The sequence below is a fragment of the Festucalex cinctus genome, chromosome 14, assembly GCF_051991245.1.
Source record: "Festucalex cinctus isolate MCC-2025b chromosome 14, RoL_Fcin_1.0, whole genome shotgun sequence".
Taxonomy (NCBI): Eukaryota; Metazoa; Chordata; class Actinopteri; order Syngnathiformes; family Syngnathidae; genus Festucalex; species Festucalex cinctus.
The window spans coordinates 12,841,215-12,862,581 of NC_135424.1; the positions used below are offsets into that span (position 1 = coordinate 12,841,215).

Consider the following 21,367-nt stretch of genomic DNA (forward strand, 5'->3'; position numbering starts at 1 on the left):
AGTAAGACAATTCAGCGCACTAGTAGAATTAGCCTGTTTTTTCCCCCCACCAAGGTTATTTTAGTTAACGAAAACTTAAAAAAAAATTCAAATTTAAAAAAAAAAAAAAAAAAAAAAGTGTTAAAATAAAAAGAAAAATGCTTTTAAAGAAACGAAAACTACAACTCCAATTTATGTGTACAATACTAACAAAAACACTAATTATAGCAAAAATGTCCATTTTAGTCTTTGGTATTTCATTTAATGCATAAGCGCTCTGGGATGATTTTAAATGTGATTTTAAGTATATGACGTCATCTAGCAGGAGCCAATAGAAAAGCACCTTCAGATGACGTCGCTCTCGACAGTTTTGCGTGCTTGAATTTTGGCTCCAAGAAATACGTTACTTTTTCATTGTACCTTTTTTTTTTTTTTTTTTTTTTTTTTAAATATTGTGCATACACTTACAAAAAAAAACCCTAAAACTAAACATGTTTAAACTAATAAAAACAGAACCATCAAGAAAATGAATTAACACTAAATAAACCCCCCCCGATGTATTTCAATGAACGCACACCCTAAATCCTTCGGAACTACTCAGAGTAACAGACCTGTTTGAAATAAAATACAGGCAACACGAATCTGTAAATTACACATTTATTTTCAAGAAATCTTTTAAATATTTGACAAAAAAGTGAAGGAAACTGCAGCAGTTGGCTGGCTATATTTTCCATCTGCACCTTTTTAAATACATATTGTACCACCAGTTAAAACCATTATTGTTTGATGGAGAAGGCACTTGACTTGTGTGAGGGAAGGTGCAGGGCCAGAGCAGCTGTGACAGTCCTTTAAAAGCATTATTCATGCAACTTAGTCAAAACAAAAACAAAAAGAACAGCCAAGCACCCAGCCAGAATGAACTTAAATCATGTGAATAAAATGTTGCAGAACAAAAATGAAACGAGAAATTTCCTCACATGGATCTCCCATTTTCTTACATTTGAGTCTTGGCAACTGCCGGCCGGGATAAACCAAAACTTTTGGCTTGCAAAGAAATGCAGCTCTGCTCATTTTGTCCATTTGCGCAGTTTAGTGCTACACGTGTTGAAGTGTCGGAGCTTGGAGCGCACGCGTGCTCCAGGCGCTACATGGCAGTCGTCGGTGCGACTTTAAAGGGCCAAATGTGGTGACGCAGCCTTTGCCTCACTGCTGGGAGAGGAGAGCGTTCCTGTTGGCCTTCATCTTTTCCAGCCGCTTGATGAGGTGGTTGTTGGTCATCTCCATCTCTTCGATCTTGTCCAAAGCTGTGCGCAGCTGTCAGGCGTCAACATAGTGGATTATGCAAGCTGTATTTGTGATTCTCACCAAATAAAATGACCACCTTGTGTACGCTTGTGTATATTTGCTAATAGAAAAACGTCTTGGGAAGAGAAATCACTTCGCTTTTGATCAAACAAGAAACGGGGAGAGAGAAAGTTTGATCCTAGCTCCCCAAACAAGTTAAGTAAACTGTTTTCAGCTGCTGTCACTAGTTGTAGCCAGCTTTCCTTTCTGTGAAATCGGATCCCTATTAAGTCAAAGCGTTTGTACTTACCTCTCTCTGGAGTTTGCGCTTCTCTGCTTTAAGCTCGTCTTCTATTTTCTCAGAATTGTCTGCAGAAGTTTTGTACCTGGACACTTGTCCTTCCAACCTGTTAATCTGAATCAAGAAGACGACAGAACCGTTTGGTTACTTCCACATTTCCGAAGCATTTGACAAGCAAGCCATACTTACATTTTGTTCCATTGTACCCATTTCTTGTTCTGCCTTCGAAAGCTTGAATTTGTATTCGCTAATCTGTCTGTTGGCATCTCCTGAAGATGAGAAGATTGTTTTTTTTTTAATGAAAAATGATGAGTTTGACCAAAGTAGAGCAATAATGATGCGGTCAACTTACTCTGCATTTCAATGAAGTGCAGGTCGGTGCCGTTCTCCATCTTCTCGCCGTCTACGTACACGCTGTCCATCTTTGAATGTTTCTGTCGCTCCTCCTCCAACTGATTCTTCAACTTTCTGATCTGAGCCAGCAGCTCATCCTTCTCTTCAGCTAACTTGCATAGCCTGACATCTATCAAACGCAATTGGTTTGCAATCGTGAATAAATACATTTCTTTTATTACTTACTACCAATCTGCCATTCAAAAGCCGTTTAAAGGACTTACCAAGCGGTCCGTCTCCTGCAGATTCCAGTACGTGGGCAGCTTCTTGCGAGACTACGGTGATTCCCGAGGACACGGGCTCGTGGTTGACGTCGCCGTTTGGTGTGCCATCTGGGATGATGACAAGCCCGTGTGTCTGGCAGGAGACAACACGAGTGTGATTGAGGCCAATTATCGATTATATGCTGCCACCCTCAACACCACGTACAAGGTTAATTTGACCCCTGATCACGGTCTTAACTCAAAACACTCAAATCACCTTTTCCCACTGAAATGAACCGAGCGTGTTTCCCCAAGAATCCAGTACAAATAAGCACTATTAAATAGGAAGTAAACTTAACAGTTTGTGTTTCAGGATGAATTCATTACAGCTGCTTCGGGTGTGGTGACTTGGCCACCAGGACGCAGTATGATACAGTCACACAGATACAAACGAAGAAGAGTTTCACGACTGGACGTGACTGACAGCTGCAGTAATAGTAGTTTTTCACGGACTATAAAGATGGCGTCACTGTTAAGCACAAACCCCCTATTTATAAATAAAAAATGTAATATTTGTTTTCATAAATCAATAATATAAGTCATTTCCAACACTATTTTATTGTTGAGTTTTTTTTCTAAATAAATTAGTTACCAATCTTAAGTGTTGAAAATGGTTAGCAACATTTGACAATTTGGTTAATGGCTAACTGAAAAGTGAAGATGGGAGGATTCTGCTTGACACCAGCGATATGCCTGTGAGCATTGTTGTATTGTTTGTCTGCATGTCTTGCTGCACTGCACCCCCCCCCAATATTTACAGCTTAACGCATTTTAACGCTATCTATTAGCCTATCTATGGAGTTTTCCATTACATGTTAGCATTAAGCTAGTGGACATTAATGCAAAGTTACGGGTTTGGTTAAAATTAACAACTGATTATTTGTTTTATGTGTAGTTTGACAGCAAACTTCAATTGGGTGTGGCCTAAACAGCTATTTTTGAAGAATTATTCACTAACTGTCCAAACTGCTGCTTGCTGTCAACTGAGTCGAGTTGACTGCATTCATAGTAGGGATGTAACGATAAGTGCGATATTGTGATATTAGAACTGCCACAATATCGTCGTCGTCATGTTCACGATATTTAAATGCAACACATCTGTTAAAAAAAAAAGCCTGGTTGATTTCCATTTGTGCAGTTGTAGCACCCTCTGGTGGCTAATTTTTTAGTGCAATAAAACTTTCATTAGGGATGTTTTGGCCCTTCTATGTTTAAAATCTACACTAATTTTCAGATGAATGGGAACGTAATACGCCTGTGAAGCAAGTCAATATGTGGAAGAACTCGATGTGTGCATGCATTAACAACATAATAATAATAACAACATATTCATGTTATGTTTAAAAGCACAATATCGTGTTTTTTTAAAAAAAAAAATAATTTTTTATTTTTTTTTTAAATCAGTGGCAGGGCTAGGCAAACTTGGTCCTTAAGGCCCGGAGTCCTGCAGGTTTTGGATGTTTCCCTTCTCCAACACATTTGATATATGATCAGCTCATCAGCAAGCTCTGCATAAGCCCGATAACGATCCTGTTGATTGGAATCAGCTTGCGTTGGAAGAGGGAAACCTCCAAAACCTGCAGGACTTCGGCCCTCGAGGCCCGCCCCTGATCTGATCTATGGTATTTGTTAGTAACTGATCAGGTTATTATCATTAATATTGAAAGATTTTGTTTTTACACAGGCAATGGGAAAATTATTATTTTCCTTACTTAAAGGGACACTTAACTCATTGAGCATTTTTCAGCAGTGAAAAGTTAATATTTTGTCCAGAATAAATTTGATAACTTCATTATTTTTTATGTACAATGAATACCTTTTAAAAAGTTTTTTTTTTTCTTTCTTGCTGTCGACTAATGATGACATCACCTGTTCTGAGGAAGTAGATAACGACCAGTCATGGCTCACCTGTTTTCTGGGCTTGGTCAGTAAACTGAGCCATGACTGGTCGTTACCGACATCCTCGGCACAGGTGATGTCGTCTTCATCAGTCGACAGCAAGTAGAATAATTACTTTTAAGTTGCCACATTAATTATAAACAAAATATAAACTTTTTACTGCTTAAAATGGCTCAATGAGTCAAGTATCCCTTATAAAAAAAAAAAAAAAGTCCCTTTTGTCAAAACATGACTGTAAATACGTTTCTTAATACACAAAATAAACTAAGCCATCACTGAATGGCTCAGCCTAATTAAAATTTCCATTGCCAGCTCTCCCATGGTGTCTTATGCTGTATACTGTAGTTGTACTGTTGCAAGGCTTTCCCAGCAAATATTTACAGCTTGAAAGCAACTTCTGGTCAAAAGTTCGCTCCATGTCAATAAATCACTCACTGCTTTTGCAACATATGAGTGGGGAAATGTTCAGCAATATTGACCGAGCTCAAAACAGTGTGAGAATTATTCTGCTCGCGCGGTCTGTTTCTTAGCTAGTGTTAAACTCGCTAGTATGTATGTATGTATGTATGTATGTGTATTGTAGACATTAAAAGAAAAGCTGTATACAGTGATACCTTAAGATAAGAATGACCCAGCTTGACCTATGAATTGGGGATGTAACGATATCCAAATGTCACGATATGATATTATCACGATATGAATCTCACGATACGATAATTATCACGATATTGTGGGGAAGTCGGCGATATTTAAAAAAGGTCACAATATTGTAAAAAAAAAATAAAAAATAAAATAAAATTCTAAAAACAAGGTTAATTACGTGCTTAATCTTGGAAAATCTAAAACCTTTTTAAGATCCCTTTATAAAAGATTAACATGTACAAAAAAAAACACATGCTTTTTTTTTTTTTTTTTTAAAACAGTAATTTCTAACACAACCAAAAATCATTATCGACAAGACACCCATCTCTCAGCTTTATTTGTTATCAAATTGCGGGACAACCTACCTCTCCTGCTTTGGCCTTCCCCTTGAGGTCAGCAAGCTCATGTCTGAGCTCGTCTCTCTCATTCCTAATGCAATCAAAGTACTCTTTCTGCCTCTCTAGGGCCTAGCCGCACAGACGACAGAAGACAAGAATGGACAAGAGGCAGTGAAGTTGGACAGTGGACAGACATGCACCCGCACATGCTTGCGGCGCCTCATGCACAACCGTGCGTCATGCATGCCAAACCAACAGTGAGAAATGGAGCAAGGACATAGCTAGTCGGAAAGCAGAGGCAAAAAATAATAATAATCGGATGAATGACAGAGTGCGTAAGGAGGGAAACACCAACACTCCGTTCAGTGCACGAGTTTATATAACACTAGCCATCAAGTTTTTGCACTGCATGGTGTTCACAGCAAGCTTTTTTTTTTTTTTTTAAGCTTGTCGGATCGCATTTAAACGCCTTGTTATCTGACATGCACAAACTGCTACATGTGAGTGTGCTGCCATCTATGTGGGACCTCCTACCCCGATCTTTTTGTCCTTCCAGTTTACTGTTTCCTGCAGGTCAAACACCTCTCTGGTGAGAGCATCTAACTTAGCCTGCAATCGCTGGTTCTCCTGGAGATGCGATGAACAGTCACAAGAATGCAAAGTACAAGACAGGAAGGAAATATTCAATGGAAGACAGAGTAAGCAAAAATGCACAGACGTACATACACAATTGAAACAGGGTGAAAATAAGGAAAAGGAAGGATTGTGGTGATAACCGACTGAACTAAATATACACAAATTAGAGGGAGGCCAGTGTCAATCAGTCCTTATCAAGTTACTGCACTGTGAGTTCCACCAGGCGCCTGCACGGAGCCTCTAGCACTTTCACTGTGCTGACAGTGTTGCGAGGACATAGGTCACATAGACGTACCTCAATAAGTTCATCTCTCTGACGAATTCCCTCTTTCAATTCTTCTTGTTTATGCTGCAGGACAGTACACGTGTGCTTTTGCCTTTCAAGTTCCTGAATAAAAAAATGACAAGATGTTTAAAACACACCAAATTTCAGCAGGCAAACTTAACATGTGAATTGTGAACCTAAAGGTGATTGGTTATTGTGGGAATGCTGAAAGCATCCCACGTTATTCGGATTTTAATTCTCCTTACTTATTTGCCGAGAAACAACTCCCATATAATACTTCTACACTACTTGCTTCATAAATTCACGCCTTCCGGGGTATATATCATCTGATGCCACATTACGTACAGTACTCGCACAATTTAACACTAAATATCAACTTTTGCCCATTGAGTTTCAATGGGACTGGCATTGAATTTTGAAGTCCCGCTTTCCAAGCTCACTTCCATACATACAACTGATCATCATTACCAACTTTCTAATACTACTCAGTGGCGCACTTGGTTAAGTGCATTGCCCAGTAACCAGGAGGTCCTGGATTCAAATCCCACCTCTGACTGTACATTGCAAATGTACCCATGGCATGTGTTTAGTGATATAACTGTATACCAACTGACTATCAAATCAGGAAATGCATTACAATTTCACTGGAATGATTAAATGCAATTTGGCTTTCATCACATGGCTATTTTTAAAATGCATGAATTTGAACAAGGCAAGCTAGCTCAGTCGTTAGAGCAATTTCTTCCCCCATGGAGAAGCTGGGTTCAAACCCCGCTTGGACCACATTTTAGTAATTCGATGGTTTGATACACACTGACTATCGCTTCAGGAAATGGATTATTGTTTCTCTGAAATGATTAAATCCCACCTCAGACAGATTACAGTTTAAGTTTTTCTTCTTATTAATTTATCTTTCAACTTCAATTAAAACTTTGTAATTTTCACATAATCTGTCTTTCAATTTACTTCATCAGCATTCATCTTAGCATTCAGCTTTCAGCATTCCCACACAATTTCTCCAGAAATTGCACTTAGTGTAGTTTCACCTTTGATTTTTCTTCTAGCTCCCGTTTCATCTCTGACATTTGCTCCTCCATCTCCTCTATGACGTCTTTTAATGTGTCCACTTGGTAGATGAGGTTGCCTTTGTCGTTGTCCAGCTGTGCATTCGATACCATTGCTTTCTTATACTTCTCCTCCACCTCGGTAAGGGATTCCTGACATGAAAAGGAGCATGTTAATAACACGACACCATGACTGAAGCACCGTTCACCGCTTTGTGTAAAATCTGAGCGAAAACATTTTTTTTGTGGCCTAGGAATCTCCTTACACCAGGGGTCTGCAACCTGCAGTTCTGGAGCCACATGCGGCTCTTTAGTCCCTCACCTGATGCTTCCTCTGGAATTCTTAAAAATAAAACACTAGTATATTTTATTTATTTATTTATTTGTTACATATGTAACTTTATTTTTGGATAAAATATTCTTTGAATGAATTAATGATTAAGATAAATAGATAAATAAATAAATAAATAAATAAATAAATAAATATTCAAAAAAATGTCAGCATCCAAATTTTTAAGTTGTCAGGAAGAGACGAACGGTAGATGAAAAACTTTTAAATTGCCTAAAAATGGACAAAAAGGAAAAGCAAAAAATTACCATAAAATGTTCACAATATTGTCGAAAAAAGACAGAAAAGCAGGAAAGAAAACATTCAAAAAGTAACTATAAAAGGTCCAAAAAACAAGAACGAATCCCGAAAATTACCATAAAATGTCCACAAAATTGCCAAAAATTGACAGCAAAAAAAGGTCCAAAGGCATGAAAGGCATAAAATATCCAAAAAAAGAAGAAGCAGAAAATTATTATATGTTCATAAAATTGTCAACAATGTAAAAAATATGACATAAAGCGGAAAATGTAAGAAAAACAAAGTCTGGAAAAAAAACAACAAAAAATGGAAGATTAACGGTAGAAAAAAAAATAATCTCAAATTATCGGATGCTCCACATTTTTCTGTTATGGTGTAGCTCAAATTAGCACACTCTGGGGCCCTCAGTGCATGAGAATAACACTATCACACTGTTTCCTTCATCACAATCTTCAAATGTTTTGTGGCTTCAGACAGATTTTTGGTTATTCATTCGGACAAAAATGGCACTTTGACAGTAAAGGTTGCTGACCCCTGTCCTATACTTTCTTGACGCTTGTTTTTTTTCCTAAAGCCATTTGAAAAAAAATTGCAGAGCAAGCATCTGAAAGACAAAAACTACTGTGAACTAGGAAATGGACTAAGGACATAATCTACTTCAAATATTGGACGTAAGCTACAAGAAACAGTATCAAGAGCAAGCCTACAGTCAGCCAATTATAGAGACAGTAATTCAAAACATCCCTGCCATCAGTCAGCAGGTGGTGCATGTCTCTGCTACTTCTTCTACAGAAATGTGGGCGTGTCTTCATTTGTGGCCACAGACAGTAACTTGGATCAAAACAGGAAGTGTGGGGAGATCATGCAAGAGAAATGTCATTGCAATTCAGGCAGGGAGCACGCCGATAACATGGCCGGGGTGTTAGGGGGTACATGGGTGGGGATATGAGAGGGTAGGCGGGGGGAGGGGGGTTAGTGACGCCGTACGGCTCCCAGAGGACAAGAGAAGGCATGCCGTGAGCTCAAGCCCCTCTACCTTCAGCTCTTTAAGCCCTTGCATGTATCGCCCTTCTACATCCTGAATCTGGTCCTTTAGTTCATAGATATCCTGTGGAGCAAATGGAGGGGATGGTTGAACTGAGGCTACAAAGAAGGTAGGGATGATCAAGGAGAGATTACAAAGCACACGTGCTGCCAACAACCCGGCTGGAATACACTGGAGCAGCACACCCACACATAAGGAACAGCTTCAAAAAGGTCACATCACATCCCGGCCTCCCGTGCATATATAAAAGAAAAACTGGCCAAGTCAATGCTTAGAACAGCAAAGAGGACAAAAAAAAAAGCAATGCTTTGCAGAGATTCATGGGCACAGATTAGAGTAAAAACATAGTTATCCCCAGTTATATTGTGGTTCATTGTTAGTGCCCGGGCCCCCCGCTATATTGCTGATCCCCCCCCCCCCCCCAAATTGTTTATGTGACTGCACAAGTTAAGTGTAGTTTGTTTGCCTTACCCTTAGCTCGCTCAGACTCGCATCTGGGTCATAGGCGCTGCCGGCATCTGCGCTGCCCCGTCGCGATGAGGTTCCACCCAGCGAGGCTAAGGTCGCTGCTGATAGGCCTGGAGTGGCACAGCGGGAAGATGGCTGGAAACACAACATACAGGTGACCAGTCAAAAAAAATTATAAATAAAAAAATAAAAATAAAAATAAATAAATAAATAAAAAATCATACATACAAAAAGCACACACACTAATAATTACCTAACAGTGCAACAGTGTCAAATCATTTTGTGGCTGATATTGCTACTGTCACTTGCTTGAGTTTGATTTGATAAACCGGCTTTTGAGACTCCTCGCGCATGTGTATAAAATTCAGGTTTCACTTTTAGTTTATTGTTGATTAAGGAACTGTTATAAACTGTGACTCTTCCACGACCATGTTTGGATCACATTACATCAGGGTATTTTACACTAATCGACAAAATAATAGATTATGAAAAAAATGGTTGAAGCTCATTTATATATAATGTAAAATCCTGTTAATAACAGTTTTTGTTGTTGTTTTTTGTTTTTTTTTTTAAGGGGGAAAATAATAATCCCAAATCTTAAGAAAAGAAAATTTAGAACAGAAGGCTGGACTTACCCGACTGTAATCTGAATACTGTTTGTCACATTTTTCGTCCAGCTGAAAAAAAGCAGAAATATTGTTTATATGTTACATAAGGAGACAACTAATTTGAGACATTATTAGTTATCATGCTGGTAACAGTCTTCCTCTCTGAAAATGGGGAAAATTAGATCTGGTGAATCCGGAGAAGTGCTGCATCACATATTCAACACTACTAATCTGAACAATTCACTACTCAAGAAAACAGTATTTATTACATTTCATTTAACATGCATGTTAGGGTTGAGCTAGGAAAAAAAATATATCGTTATGGACCTCTTTACAATACACGTATTGATACAGAGGTGTCTGCATCAATATTGTACATTCATTCATAAAGTTTCCTGGCGCGTTTATGAAAGCTGTTTTTGCTACACGGTGCGCACAGATTTCTATGAAGAAGAAAACATTTTTGCCATCCAACATAATAAAAATATCAGTTGGGTATACTATACTATACAGTATGACAGTTTTTATAAAAATGTATGAAAAGGTGTAATATTGGGAGATGTATCGTGATAAACATTGTATCATGAGGTTGTTGGCAATACCCAAGCCCTAACGGAAACACACGCTAAGCTAAATGTCCCTCGACCAATATACTAAGCCATAAAGATTGTCAAATCACAAACTGTGAGATAAACCTTAAACTAACGTTAGTTTCAAACCATGCAACAAAACTCCATCACTCAGTGCTGCAAACTGAATTAGGTGACTTACAGCATCCAAATCTGGAATGCTCAAATCATCCAGATCCGATACAATGCTACCCCTTCTGTTGGAGCGACTGAAATAATCAGCTGCGGACTCACTAATATCAGAGAAGTCAGACGACTACTTTCAACAGACACAAGATGAAAGATGAAGACAGAAAAAGAATACGTCAATATATGGTATTGAGAACACAAGAAAAATGTTTGGCATCTGTGACAAGTGAAGAGCAATTTCGATGGCGCACTGTCTTGTCCCTAAAGTTCACCGCACTGTCCCTGCGGCCTCTCCTGAAGCGTTCTTGGGACACGCTGCTCGCATTGTCATCATCTGAAGAAGACTGACACGGGCACGCATGGAAAAAAATGACAAAAGCACACACACCTCAACATATACCGTGAGGATCCACACTCGTTGACAAGACACTCAAATTGATAAGCTTTTATTTCATTCTAAAAGACATGCTATCAAATCTTGATTTACATACTTGTATTTCAAGGCTAATGATGTCACCCTTAATATTAAGCCAGAGAATGATGGTATGGATAATCAAAGTTAGGAAGCCCTGCAGTAGGGGACAGCTTGTGTGTGATGTTAGTGGACGTCACAGCATGCAATTGGAGGCTGATTAGAGTGCTCACCACGGGGCTGCTGCGAGAGGAACTGGCTCCAGAGGAGTACCAGCTATATTCAGAGGGCTGTGTGAAAGGGGATAGAGGTGACAGATGAGGCAGAAAACGCGATTAAGATGAGAGGGGCAGAACTCGAGTAAAAAGGTTTTTGTGGTGGTCATTTTAACATGAGCGAAGACTTACTGCTCTTGAACCCTGATTAGAGCCGTAAAGAGCGGTGTCGTCGTATATAGAGGCCTGGGGGCACACATCGGAGACAATTCAGGACTCAGCAAAATCAGATAGGGTGAAGAGCTGTGTAGCTGTTTAGAGAGACTCGTGCAGTAAGCAGAGGCACTCGCTGTATTCCGTTATTAGGTTAGGCCATGTTCTTTCGGTGTTGAATGGCTAACATCCTGACGTCATTCAAAATCAAGAAAAATCTTGATTATGATGGGAATGCTTGTTGAGAGAGACATATGATCACACACTAATTTTGCTATGGCATAAACCAGCGGCCACAGCCAAGAGCTGAGATTGTCCAGGACCTAAAAATAAACAATCTGAGTCACCCAGCCTGGGCATCCTAGAGCATGTATATGGCCACGGGAGAGGGGGAGCTCTACTTCTGAAGTAAACGCATGCAATGAGCGCCTCCATACAACGGACAGAAACTGACCGTGCTATAGCTACGTGACAGCCCTGTGCCAGTGGTGGAAGAGGAGGAGGAAGTGGTGGCCTGTCAAAGAGGAGGGGGACAGTGGCATATCAGCTCATGTGAGGAGGAGAATTGCTAATGGTAAGGGTAGCAGTACACGGAAACGGATGCATGATTTGTTGAACTTACAAACTTTCAACAAAGCTTGCAGCCAAAAGGTTGGCAAAGGTTTAATGCCAACGTTAATCATCAAATTAGACCCATTAATACTGTGTGAAACCTATTGTATTAGATTTTTAGACCAAGTACTCTGTATGAAATAGAAATGAGTTGGATAGGAGGACAGACCCGTGGCTGATAGGAGGATATGGTGGAAGAAGGCAGATGTTTGGTCTTCGATAGGCTGGTGTATTTCCTTTGATCGTGGTACAGTCCAGTCTGGAGGGGCAGTAAACATAGTACAACACCCCAAAATGTAAAAAACAAACAAACAAACAAACAAACAAACAAACAGAAAGACGATTAAACTGCCATCTACGACTCATATACATTGTCTCTAACGTTACGCTTAAATGTGCGGGTCTATAAGTATCTATCACCATAGAGTTTCTGCTAACAAGGGATCAATATTTCTTCTGATGAGATAGGATCCAGAGCCAAAAGTATACTTAGTTTTGAAAACTATGTAAATCGATTGACTACTCTGTCTGTCTGCCTGCCAAGTTCAATGTTCAACCTCTTGATGCAGCAGCATCAAAACCAAAAACAAATGCATCGGAGAGACTTCAGGCACAAGAATTTTCTATGGTGCTTGTGAACAGATTTAGCGGCTTTCACAAAGATGCATCTCGTGGTAAATCAAGGCACCACTTAACTAAGTAATGTAGATTAAAATATCAAGTCTACATCCATTTCAGTAGTTAAACCACCAGCCTTGTGCTATTATATATCCATCAGGTCAAAGCAGATATAATAACATTGAAGTACTACTGACCAGCAGATCCTTTCTGGAGGAGCTAGATGAAGACTTTTTATGGCCATGTAGATCATTGTATACAGAACTCTGTTTTCCCCATGAAAAAAGTAACAATATCAATAAGTATCACTGATTAATCAGATATACATGTATAAATACATACAGTAGAACGCGAGCTCTTGAGAGTGGAGCTATTTGTCACACCATCAGACTGAAGAGAGAACAGGAGCAAGGAGGAAATAAATAGGAGAGCATCTTTCATAAGCCTCAACAACACAATAAGTTAGTCAAACCATCCAGCAAAACACTCAAGAACACCAATTTTCACAACAAGCTGTTACTTGATGAAGGTAATCCATTTGATGAAAAATGTTTGACTACAGCAGTCGTATCAATGTAACATCAATGTACCACATGAGCTATCTTAGTTAATTGAAAATCACACGTCCAGCTAGTTGTCGTTAAATGACCTAAAACCAATTTTAAAAGCAAACCAAGAAACGGTCATGCTCAACAGTACGCAGTCCTCGCAAGGCAGCACACAAAGATAACAACACATTCATGCAAAACGCACCAAGATGTCTTTTCTACGGGAACTGGATCGACTCTTGTTCGAACCCAAGTCACGCACGGCTGATGAGGATGACTTCAAATGCAGTACATAAACATTCTCATACATTCACAATGAGCATGAACACAAACAGGTATTTTACCTCTGTTTAAAATTATTTAACAAAGGATTTCCTAAATACATTTTCAATTTTGTGTGTGTGCGCGAAAATGTACGCACTCTGTAGCTGCGGACAGACGTGACATCATCATCCAAACCCTGGTGATGTTGAAGTAAAAAAAAAAAAAGAAAAAAAAAGAAAAAAGAAAAAAAGGAGAGATAAAAGAAAATGCTAACAAAAAAAAAAAGGAAGTATAGGAGGGAAATATACACACCCGATGACGGCTGCTTGATCTACTACTACTAGTGGCTCTAGCTTTTTCTGAGTCAGCCTGGAGTCAACAAAGAAAGTTGGTAAGAATTAGGAAGTACAAGAGGCACAATTATAGGGGTGTATAATACCAAAAAGTTGCTATGGAAAGGCCAAACCATGCAAAGCAATCATCCAGCTTATCACTAAATGGATACCATATCTGTCTTTCACTGTTAAAAATGTGGCAGCTATTTGGCTTTCATTCCAACATTCAAAAACATAATTATTACAATAACACAGTATTAATCTCCCACTCCATACTGTAACAATTCTTCAATAGATAGAATAATATAGTGCAAAGAGAGTTCATTAACATGCAAGACAATTAATTGAAAATAAAGTGGAATCTTGGGGGGGGGCACTCAGTATCCAAACTAAATTGCATGCATCCACCATTAATGAGCATTATCCAAAGCAAATACAATAATGCTAGTTCCACAGGGAGGATTATTATGGTCAGTAACTCAACAGTAAAGTATTATGGGTCAAAACCGACTGGAGCTCAATCCCACACAACAGGCTTCGTTAGTGTTCTGCAACACTCCCACTCGCCTACCATCCACTGGTGGATTTGACCCCATTTTTTACTGCTACTGCTGCTAGACGAGCGGTAAGAAAGCTGGACAGAGGGAGGAAGTGCCAGGAAAAACATACAATCATACAGCACCCAAAACTGCTGAGATGTCAAAACGTGGACAACAACTGTTTCAAAAATAGAAATACCGGTATTTGTGTGGACATGCAACAGCTTCTTTTTTTTGCATGTTTATTTTGTTTTTAATAAATATTTTGAGCAGCAAAGCTAAACAAGTCTTCTGCATCAGATGGGAAAAGGTTGTCATGTAGAAAATCATTAAGTTTACAGCCAAGTGAGTGCAGAATAACGTGCATCATTGCTTCAGACTTCATACTGTACTTTCAATGTACAAGCAAAAACTCAATGTGCAGATGTTGATCCTAGACACTGCTGCAATGTAACATTGAACAAAGTATCTCAATCAAAGCAGGTAAACGTCAGGTTATCATAGACATTATTTTTAAAACATCATTAAGTTGACAATAGTGCTGTACAATTAATCGAAATTCAATTACAATTTCAATTATTACACTCCACGATATAAAATCAGCATAATCGTAAAAAAAATTATTCATACTAATTTTTTTGCTGTTAAATTTATAAATTTGTACCTTTTTAAAATTTTAAAATAACTAATTTAATAAATCTTGTTTCATCCAAAAGGAACTTGCGTAATTATAGTGCTTCAAAGAATTTTATTTGTCTTAATACTTTGGATTTTTTTTTTTTTTTTTTTTTTTTTAACGTTTACACATTTTCTTGTTTTATACAAAAAAAAAAAAATCATCCTACTGCACAGTGCACATGCTGTCAACATAATTATTATGTGAAAAGACTCACCTCTGGACCAATATTATATTGCAATGTTTTAACAGTTAAGAATGTAAAAAAAGACTTACCGGTACGTTTTAATGTTAGGACACTTGACTTCACATGATCAAAGACTCTTTTAGGAGTATGACCACATCAATGATTAATTAAATTTGCACTGACTATTTCTTACTGGGGCGGGGGGATTCTAAATTTGAACAAACCTGATGTCAACTACTTTCTCCGAATGGGTTATGTTCAAATTCAAGAATCCCCAGGCTGTAAAATACTGCAAACTGTAAAGGACTTTTTAGGCTGACTAATTCTCACAGACCACGTTGTTCAGTGCTGTAATAATAGTAGTAGTAGTAGTAATAATAATAATAATAATAATAATAATAACAATACTTGTTATTTACATATTGTTTATAAAATTAATCTCTATACCTCTTTCTGCTGACGCTCTAGTTCCCTCATTCGAATATCTCTGGCCTCTGCCCGTGCGGCTCTCTTCGCTGCAAGCCTGGCCTCTGCCTGTGGGACACAACATGAACGCACTTGTTAGCCACTCAATAATTGAGATACCTCGGAAGCTATGAACACATTACTAGAATATGTTTCATGAAACAAACAGAAAAAGCTGTAGCATTAGAGGTAGAGCAAAAGAAACAAAACAAAACTAAACTAAACTAAAAACAAAACAAAACAGTTCAAACAATACCTAGACCCATCATAACTAATAAACTGGCACAAAAGGAAAGCAATTGGTGATTGCAAACTGAAGAGGAAACAAAAATAATTTAAAAGGGTGCCACCATGGGAAAAATCCATAAGAGAATTTTCTCTCTGGTTATTCATAAACTTAAGTCAAACTGATTGAGTGACTCATATCAAAATGTTACATTACATATTACTGTAGTAGCCTGGGCTACAAAATTAAACAGTTGATCTTGATGTGTGTAGAGAACATCGAACCAACAGTCATCCAGATCATCGGATGATCATCATTGTTCATTTTATGGTTTCGTGGGCCACATTTCAGTAGAGCATTAACCAACAAACATAAGTATTCCTTATAATGTGCCATTGTAATTAAACATTTTCTAAATACTCCATCATCAAGAGCTTCCCTCCAACAGAAAAGGGCAAAGTCATCTCAACCTGAAAGGCAGGCCATTAATACGCAGCACACTGTGCTCATTATCTTAATATAGACATCATGCCAGGAATTTCTTATCTACTATGCATGTAAAAGACCAGTCAGGATGGGCTGTTTGCGTTTCCATTTAATAAAATATATCAAACGACCCCCTTTTGATGAGTCCCTTACAAACCCAAGTTTTGTGTTACCTAGAGAGATTGGGTCTTGGTAAATTTAAAACAAATTTGCTTCACTAAACTTTGGTAAACTAAACTTTAGTAGCATAACGCATTATGTCATCACTGTTGTAAAACTAATTTAATACAGCAATTTAAATTATATATTTTATTATCCGATAAAAATCCTGATAAAATGCTTGGACCATTTTTATTTGTTCAGCAAAAATTGACTTGGCATACTTCATACGGTCTGCAAAATCTTTGTAGTTCCAAAATGTTTGTGTTCCTTTATTAAAAATAAATAAATAAAAAAATAAAAAAAAATAAAAAAATAAATAATAATAATAATAATAACAAATCAGCTAAATACTGTAAGGCCATTGTAGTTTTTTTCTTCTTCATTGGACCCATCACCTGAGTGTAGTAACTAAAAAAAGACTTACAAAAGTTGTGAATTGCCTAAATGAAATATGCTTTGTGCAATAATCAGGAGATACCAACGAAATGGCTGGCCCTGTACTTTGCACCTGTTCAACTGTCTGCCTGATGAGCTGCACTGCATAGCCGCACAGCTGAGGTTTGCCTCTGTCTATCTATAGCCTCAGCTCACTGACAAGCACATCATGGGACTGTTTCACTAATCGGAACACAAATTCGACCACCAACTCAACCGTGGTAGTACCTAAATTATTTCTGTAAAATACAGTGAAAAACAGTGTTTTTTTCAGAAAGAAAAGAATATGATCCTAAATCGAGGCCACCCTCGATGTTCAAAATATAATGGCGACAAGAAAAAATGCTTGTGTCTGGTGAACATCTTTGCAAACTTGAACAAACCCTGATGAAAAAACACAAGGGATACATGTCCAATTTCTATACTCATACGAAAAAGCTTGGGTCGGTCGGATTTAAAAAAAATAAAAAAAATAAAAAAAAAATTAAAAAAATCGGAATTGTACCGTTCACACCGATTGCCACATACTGTACAGGGGGAGGTGGAATTACCCTGCAGTGTGAACGTAGTCTAAGTCGCAAAAATAGATTGATTTCTTCAACTAAAACCACACAAACAATTATATGTTTCTATGATTGTACTGGAAAAAGTATGACAACCTTTGGATTTAATTGCTGGTTGAGCTTTCCTTTGGCAGCAATAACCTCAATCAAAACATATTCAGACCTGCAGAAATTTTGGACCATCCCCTTTTCAAAGTTCTTTCAGTTCTGAAATATTCATGGGATGACTGGTCGTGATGTCATACTGAAACATTTCATTTGGGTTGATGTCAGGACTCTGACTGGACCACTTCAAGTTCAGTGCCTTCTTTTGAAGCCATTCGGTTGACTGATTGACTTCTGTCTTTTGGGACGTTTTCCTGTTGCATCAAACATCTTCGGTTACGCTCTAATTAGCAGATAGATGGTCTTAAGTTCTCCTGAAAAATGTTCTCATAACCTGACATTTGTTTTTCCATCTTTTGCCCAACGTCCAACCTGAAGAATTGTTTTTGGACAGCTGTAGCTTCTTCCAAAGACATCCATTCTGGATTTATACTTATTAGCTTAAATGTGCCAAAGACTTCTATGCCTCTTTACAATAGGCTAGGACTGTCTTTTTCCTCATTGAGCATTTTAAACAAGACGGCAACTTCTTGAGTTTTAAGATTGTTGGTCACTTGACTGACCGATAACCAACATGATAGTAATATTAATTACTCCAGTGACAGCAATAATAATAATAAATCATTGACGTGATTCACACCAAGTGAAGACAATTCTAAAACATAAGGCAGAGGCTGATTTGTAAGACCAATATTTGACAGGTTGCACATTGACCCCCTGAACTCCCCGCAAGAGTCAATCTAATCACTGATTTGTTGCAAAGAGATTCAAATTTAGAAGCTGGTCGGGTGGGTCAGATGACTCATGTTTCTATGACGGGCCTCCATGACTATAAAGAAAGCAAATGGAGCCTTGTGCTTAGTGCCCAAGAATGAGGGCCTGGACAGCTTTTAGACAGGAGTCATTCTTAAAACAAGCCATTAAAAATAGATTTGTGCAAAGGTATGAAACACGTTACAAACCACAAGAAAAAAAAAAGTGACCACTTGGCCAACTTGTCATAGAAAAGGAATTTCTTTCCATTATGCTGTCCTTCCATGTTAGGAGTAACAGCATTCAGAAAAAAAGAACCAAAGAATGGCAGCCCTGAAGTAGAACAATTGTGAAGTAACAAACACAGGCAAGTTGTTACAAGACAGGCAGCTCCCCTCAGACAAAAACATGGTGCAGCGAAACCAGCTGTCCGTAGCACAACCTGAATATCCACATATTAGTAAGAGTTGACATATTGATGGCCACTATGCTTCAATGCAGACGCATAATTTGTGAATAAAAAGATTAAAAATGTGTGTATAGTAGTAGTACATATCATTAATCACTAATTGTGTATATATTGTGTTGCACACCTAAAAAGGTCAAAAAGCTGTTCGGATCTAATCTTTAGTTGCTAATGTTATCAATTAACATCTTAGGAAAAAATGCTTGAAAAAGATACTTAGATTATACCTTGTTGATAACAGGGGTACCAGGCAGATTTACATGCTGATTTAATCATGGACAAAAGTAATGCAGAATCCTACATCACAACATATTTACGGCCAATCTGAAGACTAATATAAATTTAATATTCATGTACTGCAAAAAAATATAAAAAATCATTACATGAATGTGATTTTTATTTGCCCACTTTTGATATTCATCTGAATATCCTTCCTTTCATTCATAGACCAATGTCCAAACCTTTTGATAAAGTGCTGATAAACACTTCAAATACCGCCTGCATTTTACATCGAGTTATAAATCATCTACATATGAATGGCAAGTAGGTTGTAAACGAATGTGAACTGCAAGTGCTGAAAACAAACTCTATTCTATTATTGAAACACTCAAAAAGCATGTATTTTTATCACTATTTAAGGACTTACCTCTCGTGCAATACTGCTCAAGGCCTCATCCTCTGCAGAAAAGCGATCTTTCAGCTGGGCACGTTTCCTACCAGTGCCTTGTGTGCCCATGTTGTCCCTCCAACTGTAGCAGCTCCTCAGGTAAGACTGTATGGTATGAATTTGACTGTTGTAAAAACCTAGGGTGAAACAGAGGGCAGGTTTTAATCTGATCAACAACAACACAACTGCACTTGCTGATATTGATGTAGGCCTACATTTTAAACTCTCCCTATCTTGTAGGCAATATAGACCATTACAGACCAACTCTCCCTATCTCCAACAGCAAAAACACATCACTCATGAATGCAACAAGGGCTTTGGATAACAGTTGTGTGTGACATGAACCAGCTTGAATGCGACAAGCATAGAATTTGAACATGCAGCTGTAAAAATGACTGATAATAACAATAATAGACTACAGTACTGTCTGGTTTGAACTCATATGACTGAGTGGTCCGACTAGATGATATTCCTCAACGTCAACACTGTGACGTGCAACTAATTCACACTATGATTCAGTTGTCAACTTATATTTACAGAAAGCACAGCACCTTGACTGGCTGGTACAGACAAAAGAAAGAAAACCACCATAGGGACGTTGAAACCATCGATCGCATTTGAAAAAAAGAAAAAAAATCGTTCAGTTAGATGAACACGTTGACGTCTTGCAAACAACCATAATGAATTAATTCATTGTTGTAGTTTATGACCAACAATCAATGCAAGCGTTCACTATATTCGAAAAGCTAACGTCACTGCAAGCCCACGAGTTTTCCACCCACTAGCAAATCCAAAATACAATTCAAACCACTTTTGATCTCTGTCATTTAGGAAGCGTGGATTAACTGATCTTGTGGAAATGTTCGGTAAAAATAAGTTATCTCGTAACGCGAAGGAAAATGTTACGCTTGTCTGCTCTGCACACTGGTAAGCTAGCTAACTAGCATTCCCCTTCTATTAGCCATTAACTATTGGCCTAACTAGTTTTAACAAATTTTACTGTCTAACCCTAAACAAAAACGTAACTTTTGTACAGATATGTCCATGTTTCAACAACGCTCTCAACCCAATATAAGTAGTAGAAGTGGAGCAGACTGATTCAACTGGCGTTAGCTTGCTGACACTGAAGCTAACCCTCTATTCTCTCACTAGACAGGGAAAACTGGCAGTGCTCTTCCACTCGTATTTCCCACTCCAAAAAAAAGTCAATTTACCTTCTCGACGTCTTTTAATATCTCGCGACACAGCAAAGGTGTTAACCCTCCCCCCTCGGTGGTTTAAGGGTCCGACATTGGTTCTCTCTTCAATTTTGAAGTGTTTTTGCCCCCACTGACAGCTGTCATCAGTTCGCTTTTCCACCACTGCCCTCCTTACCAGTCTCCTCTCCACACTGGTTAGCTCAAAAGCTCCCGGATGTTGGGAAAAATTAGGGCGTGATGGTGCGTTCAAAGATCGCAAATCGCGTCGGTGATTGTTTGAGGACAAGACGTGGGCAAGTTGTTACAAGTTGCATGACGTAGCAACATATCAAAACCTTTTAGACAATTAAGCTTAAGCCAGACCATGAGGACGTTGTATCCATCTTTGACATTTAATAGTTTCCTAGCCAGTAATAATATTAGGTTTCATGAATTTTGCAACATTATAATGGATTTTACTGGTTCAATTTTCAATTTTAAGTGCTATTTTATGCATTGCACCTAGCAGCTACAACGAGTACCCTTTCGAAACTGCACACTCTGTTTATGGCCACAAGGGGGTAGTAGCTGATCATCTCAGCGTTTGTCAGTCCGTTGCACTTTTGCGTTTGCTTACACTAATGGGTCACTTAATTCAGTAAACCCACTAGCTAGGTAAGTCTAGAGCT

The 21,367-nt window shown here is 38.3% G+C and overlaps 2 protein-coding genes across 7 annotated transcripts; both read right to left on the minus strand.

Annotated features, from left to right (window-relative positions):
- Window positions 1-620: 620 nt before the first annotated feature.
- Window positions 621-20,905, minus strand: lrrfip2 (leucine rich repeat (in FLII) interacting protein 2). 6 transcript variants are annotated; one of them, XM_077495397.1, is made up of 15 exons: window positions 20,715-20,905; window positions 19,480-19,637; window positions 15,620-15,706; window positions 9,823-9,864; window positions 9,191-9,322; window positions 8,711-8,782; window positions 7,068-7,238; window positions 6,031-6,123; window positions 5,634-5,726; window positions 5,127-5,228; window positions 2,182-2,314; window positions 1,917-2,087; window positions 1,754-1,833; window positions 1,574-1,678; window positions 621-1,293 (listed from the first exon to the last, which is right to left on the minus strand). In XM_077495397.1, the coding sequence occupies exons 2-15, from the start codon at window positions 19,567-19,569 to the stop codon at window positions 1,183-1,185; spliced, it is 1,482 nt and encodes a 493-aa protein (XP_077351523.1). In that variant the 5' UTR covers window positions 19,570-19,637; window positions 20,715-20,905; the 3' UTR covers window positions 621-1,182. The 6 variants fall into 6 exon arrangements, with proteins under 6 accessions (XP_077351523.1, XP_077351524.1, XP_077351525.1 ...); XM_077495398.1 differs by lacking the exon at window positions 8,711-8,782 and having other exon boundaries at window positions 20,715-20,904; XM_077495399.1 differs by lacking the exon at window positions 5,634-5,726 and having other exon boundaries at window positions 20,715-20,904.
- LOC144001579 (leucine-rich repeat flightless-interacting protein 2-like) lies at window positions 10,730-13,629 on the minus strand. Its single transcript, XM_077496040.1, has 8 exons — window positions 13,377-13,629; window positions 12,966-13,013; window positions 12,821-12,889; window positions 12,175-12,264; window positions 11,848-11,907; window positions 11,373-11,426; window positions 11,199-11,255; window positions 10,730-10,897 (listed from the first exon to the last, which is right to left on the minus strand). The coding sequence occupies exons 1-8, from the start codon at window positions 13,479-13,481 to the stop codon at window positions 10,730-10,732; spliced, it is 651 nt and encodes a 216-aa protein (XP_077352166.1). The 5' UTR covers window positions 13,482-13,629.
- Window positions 20,906-21,367: the final 462 nt, after the last annotated feature.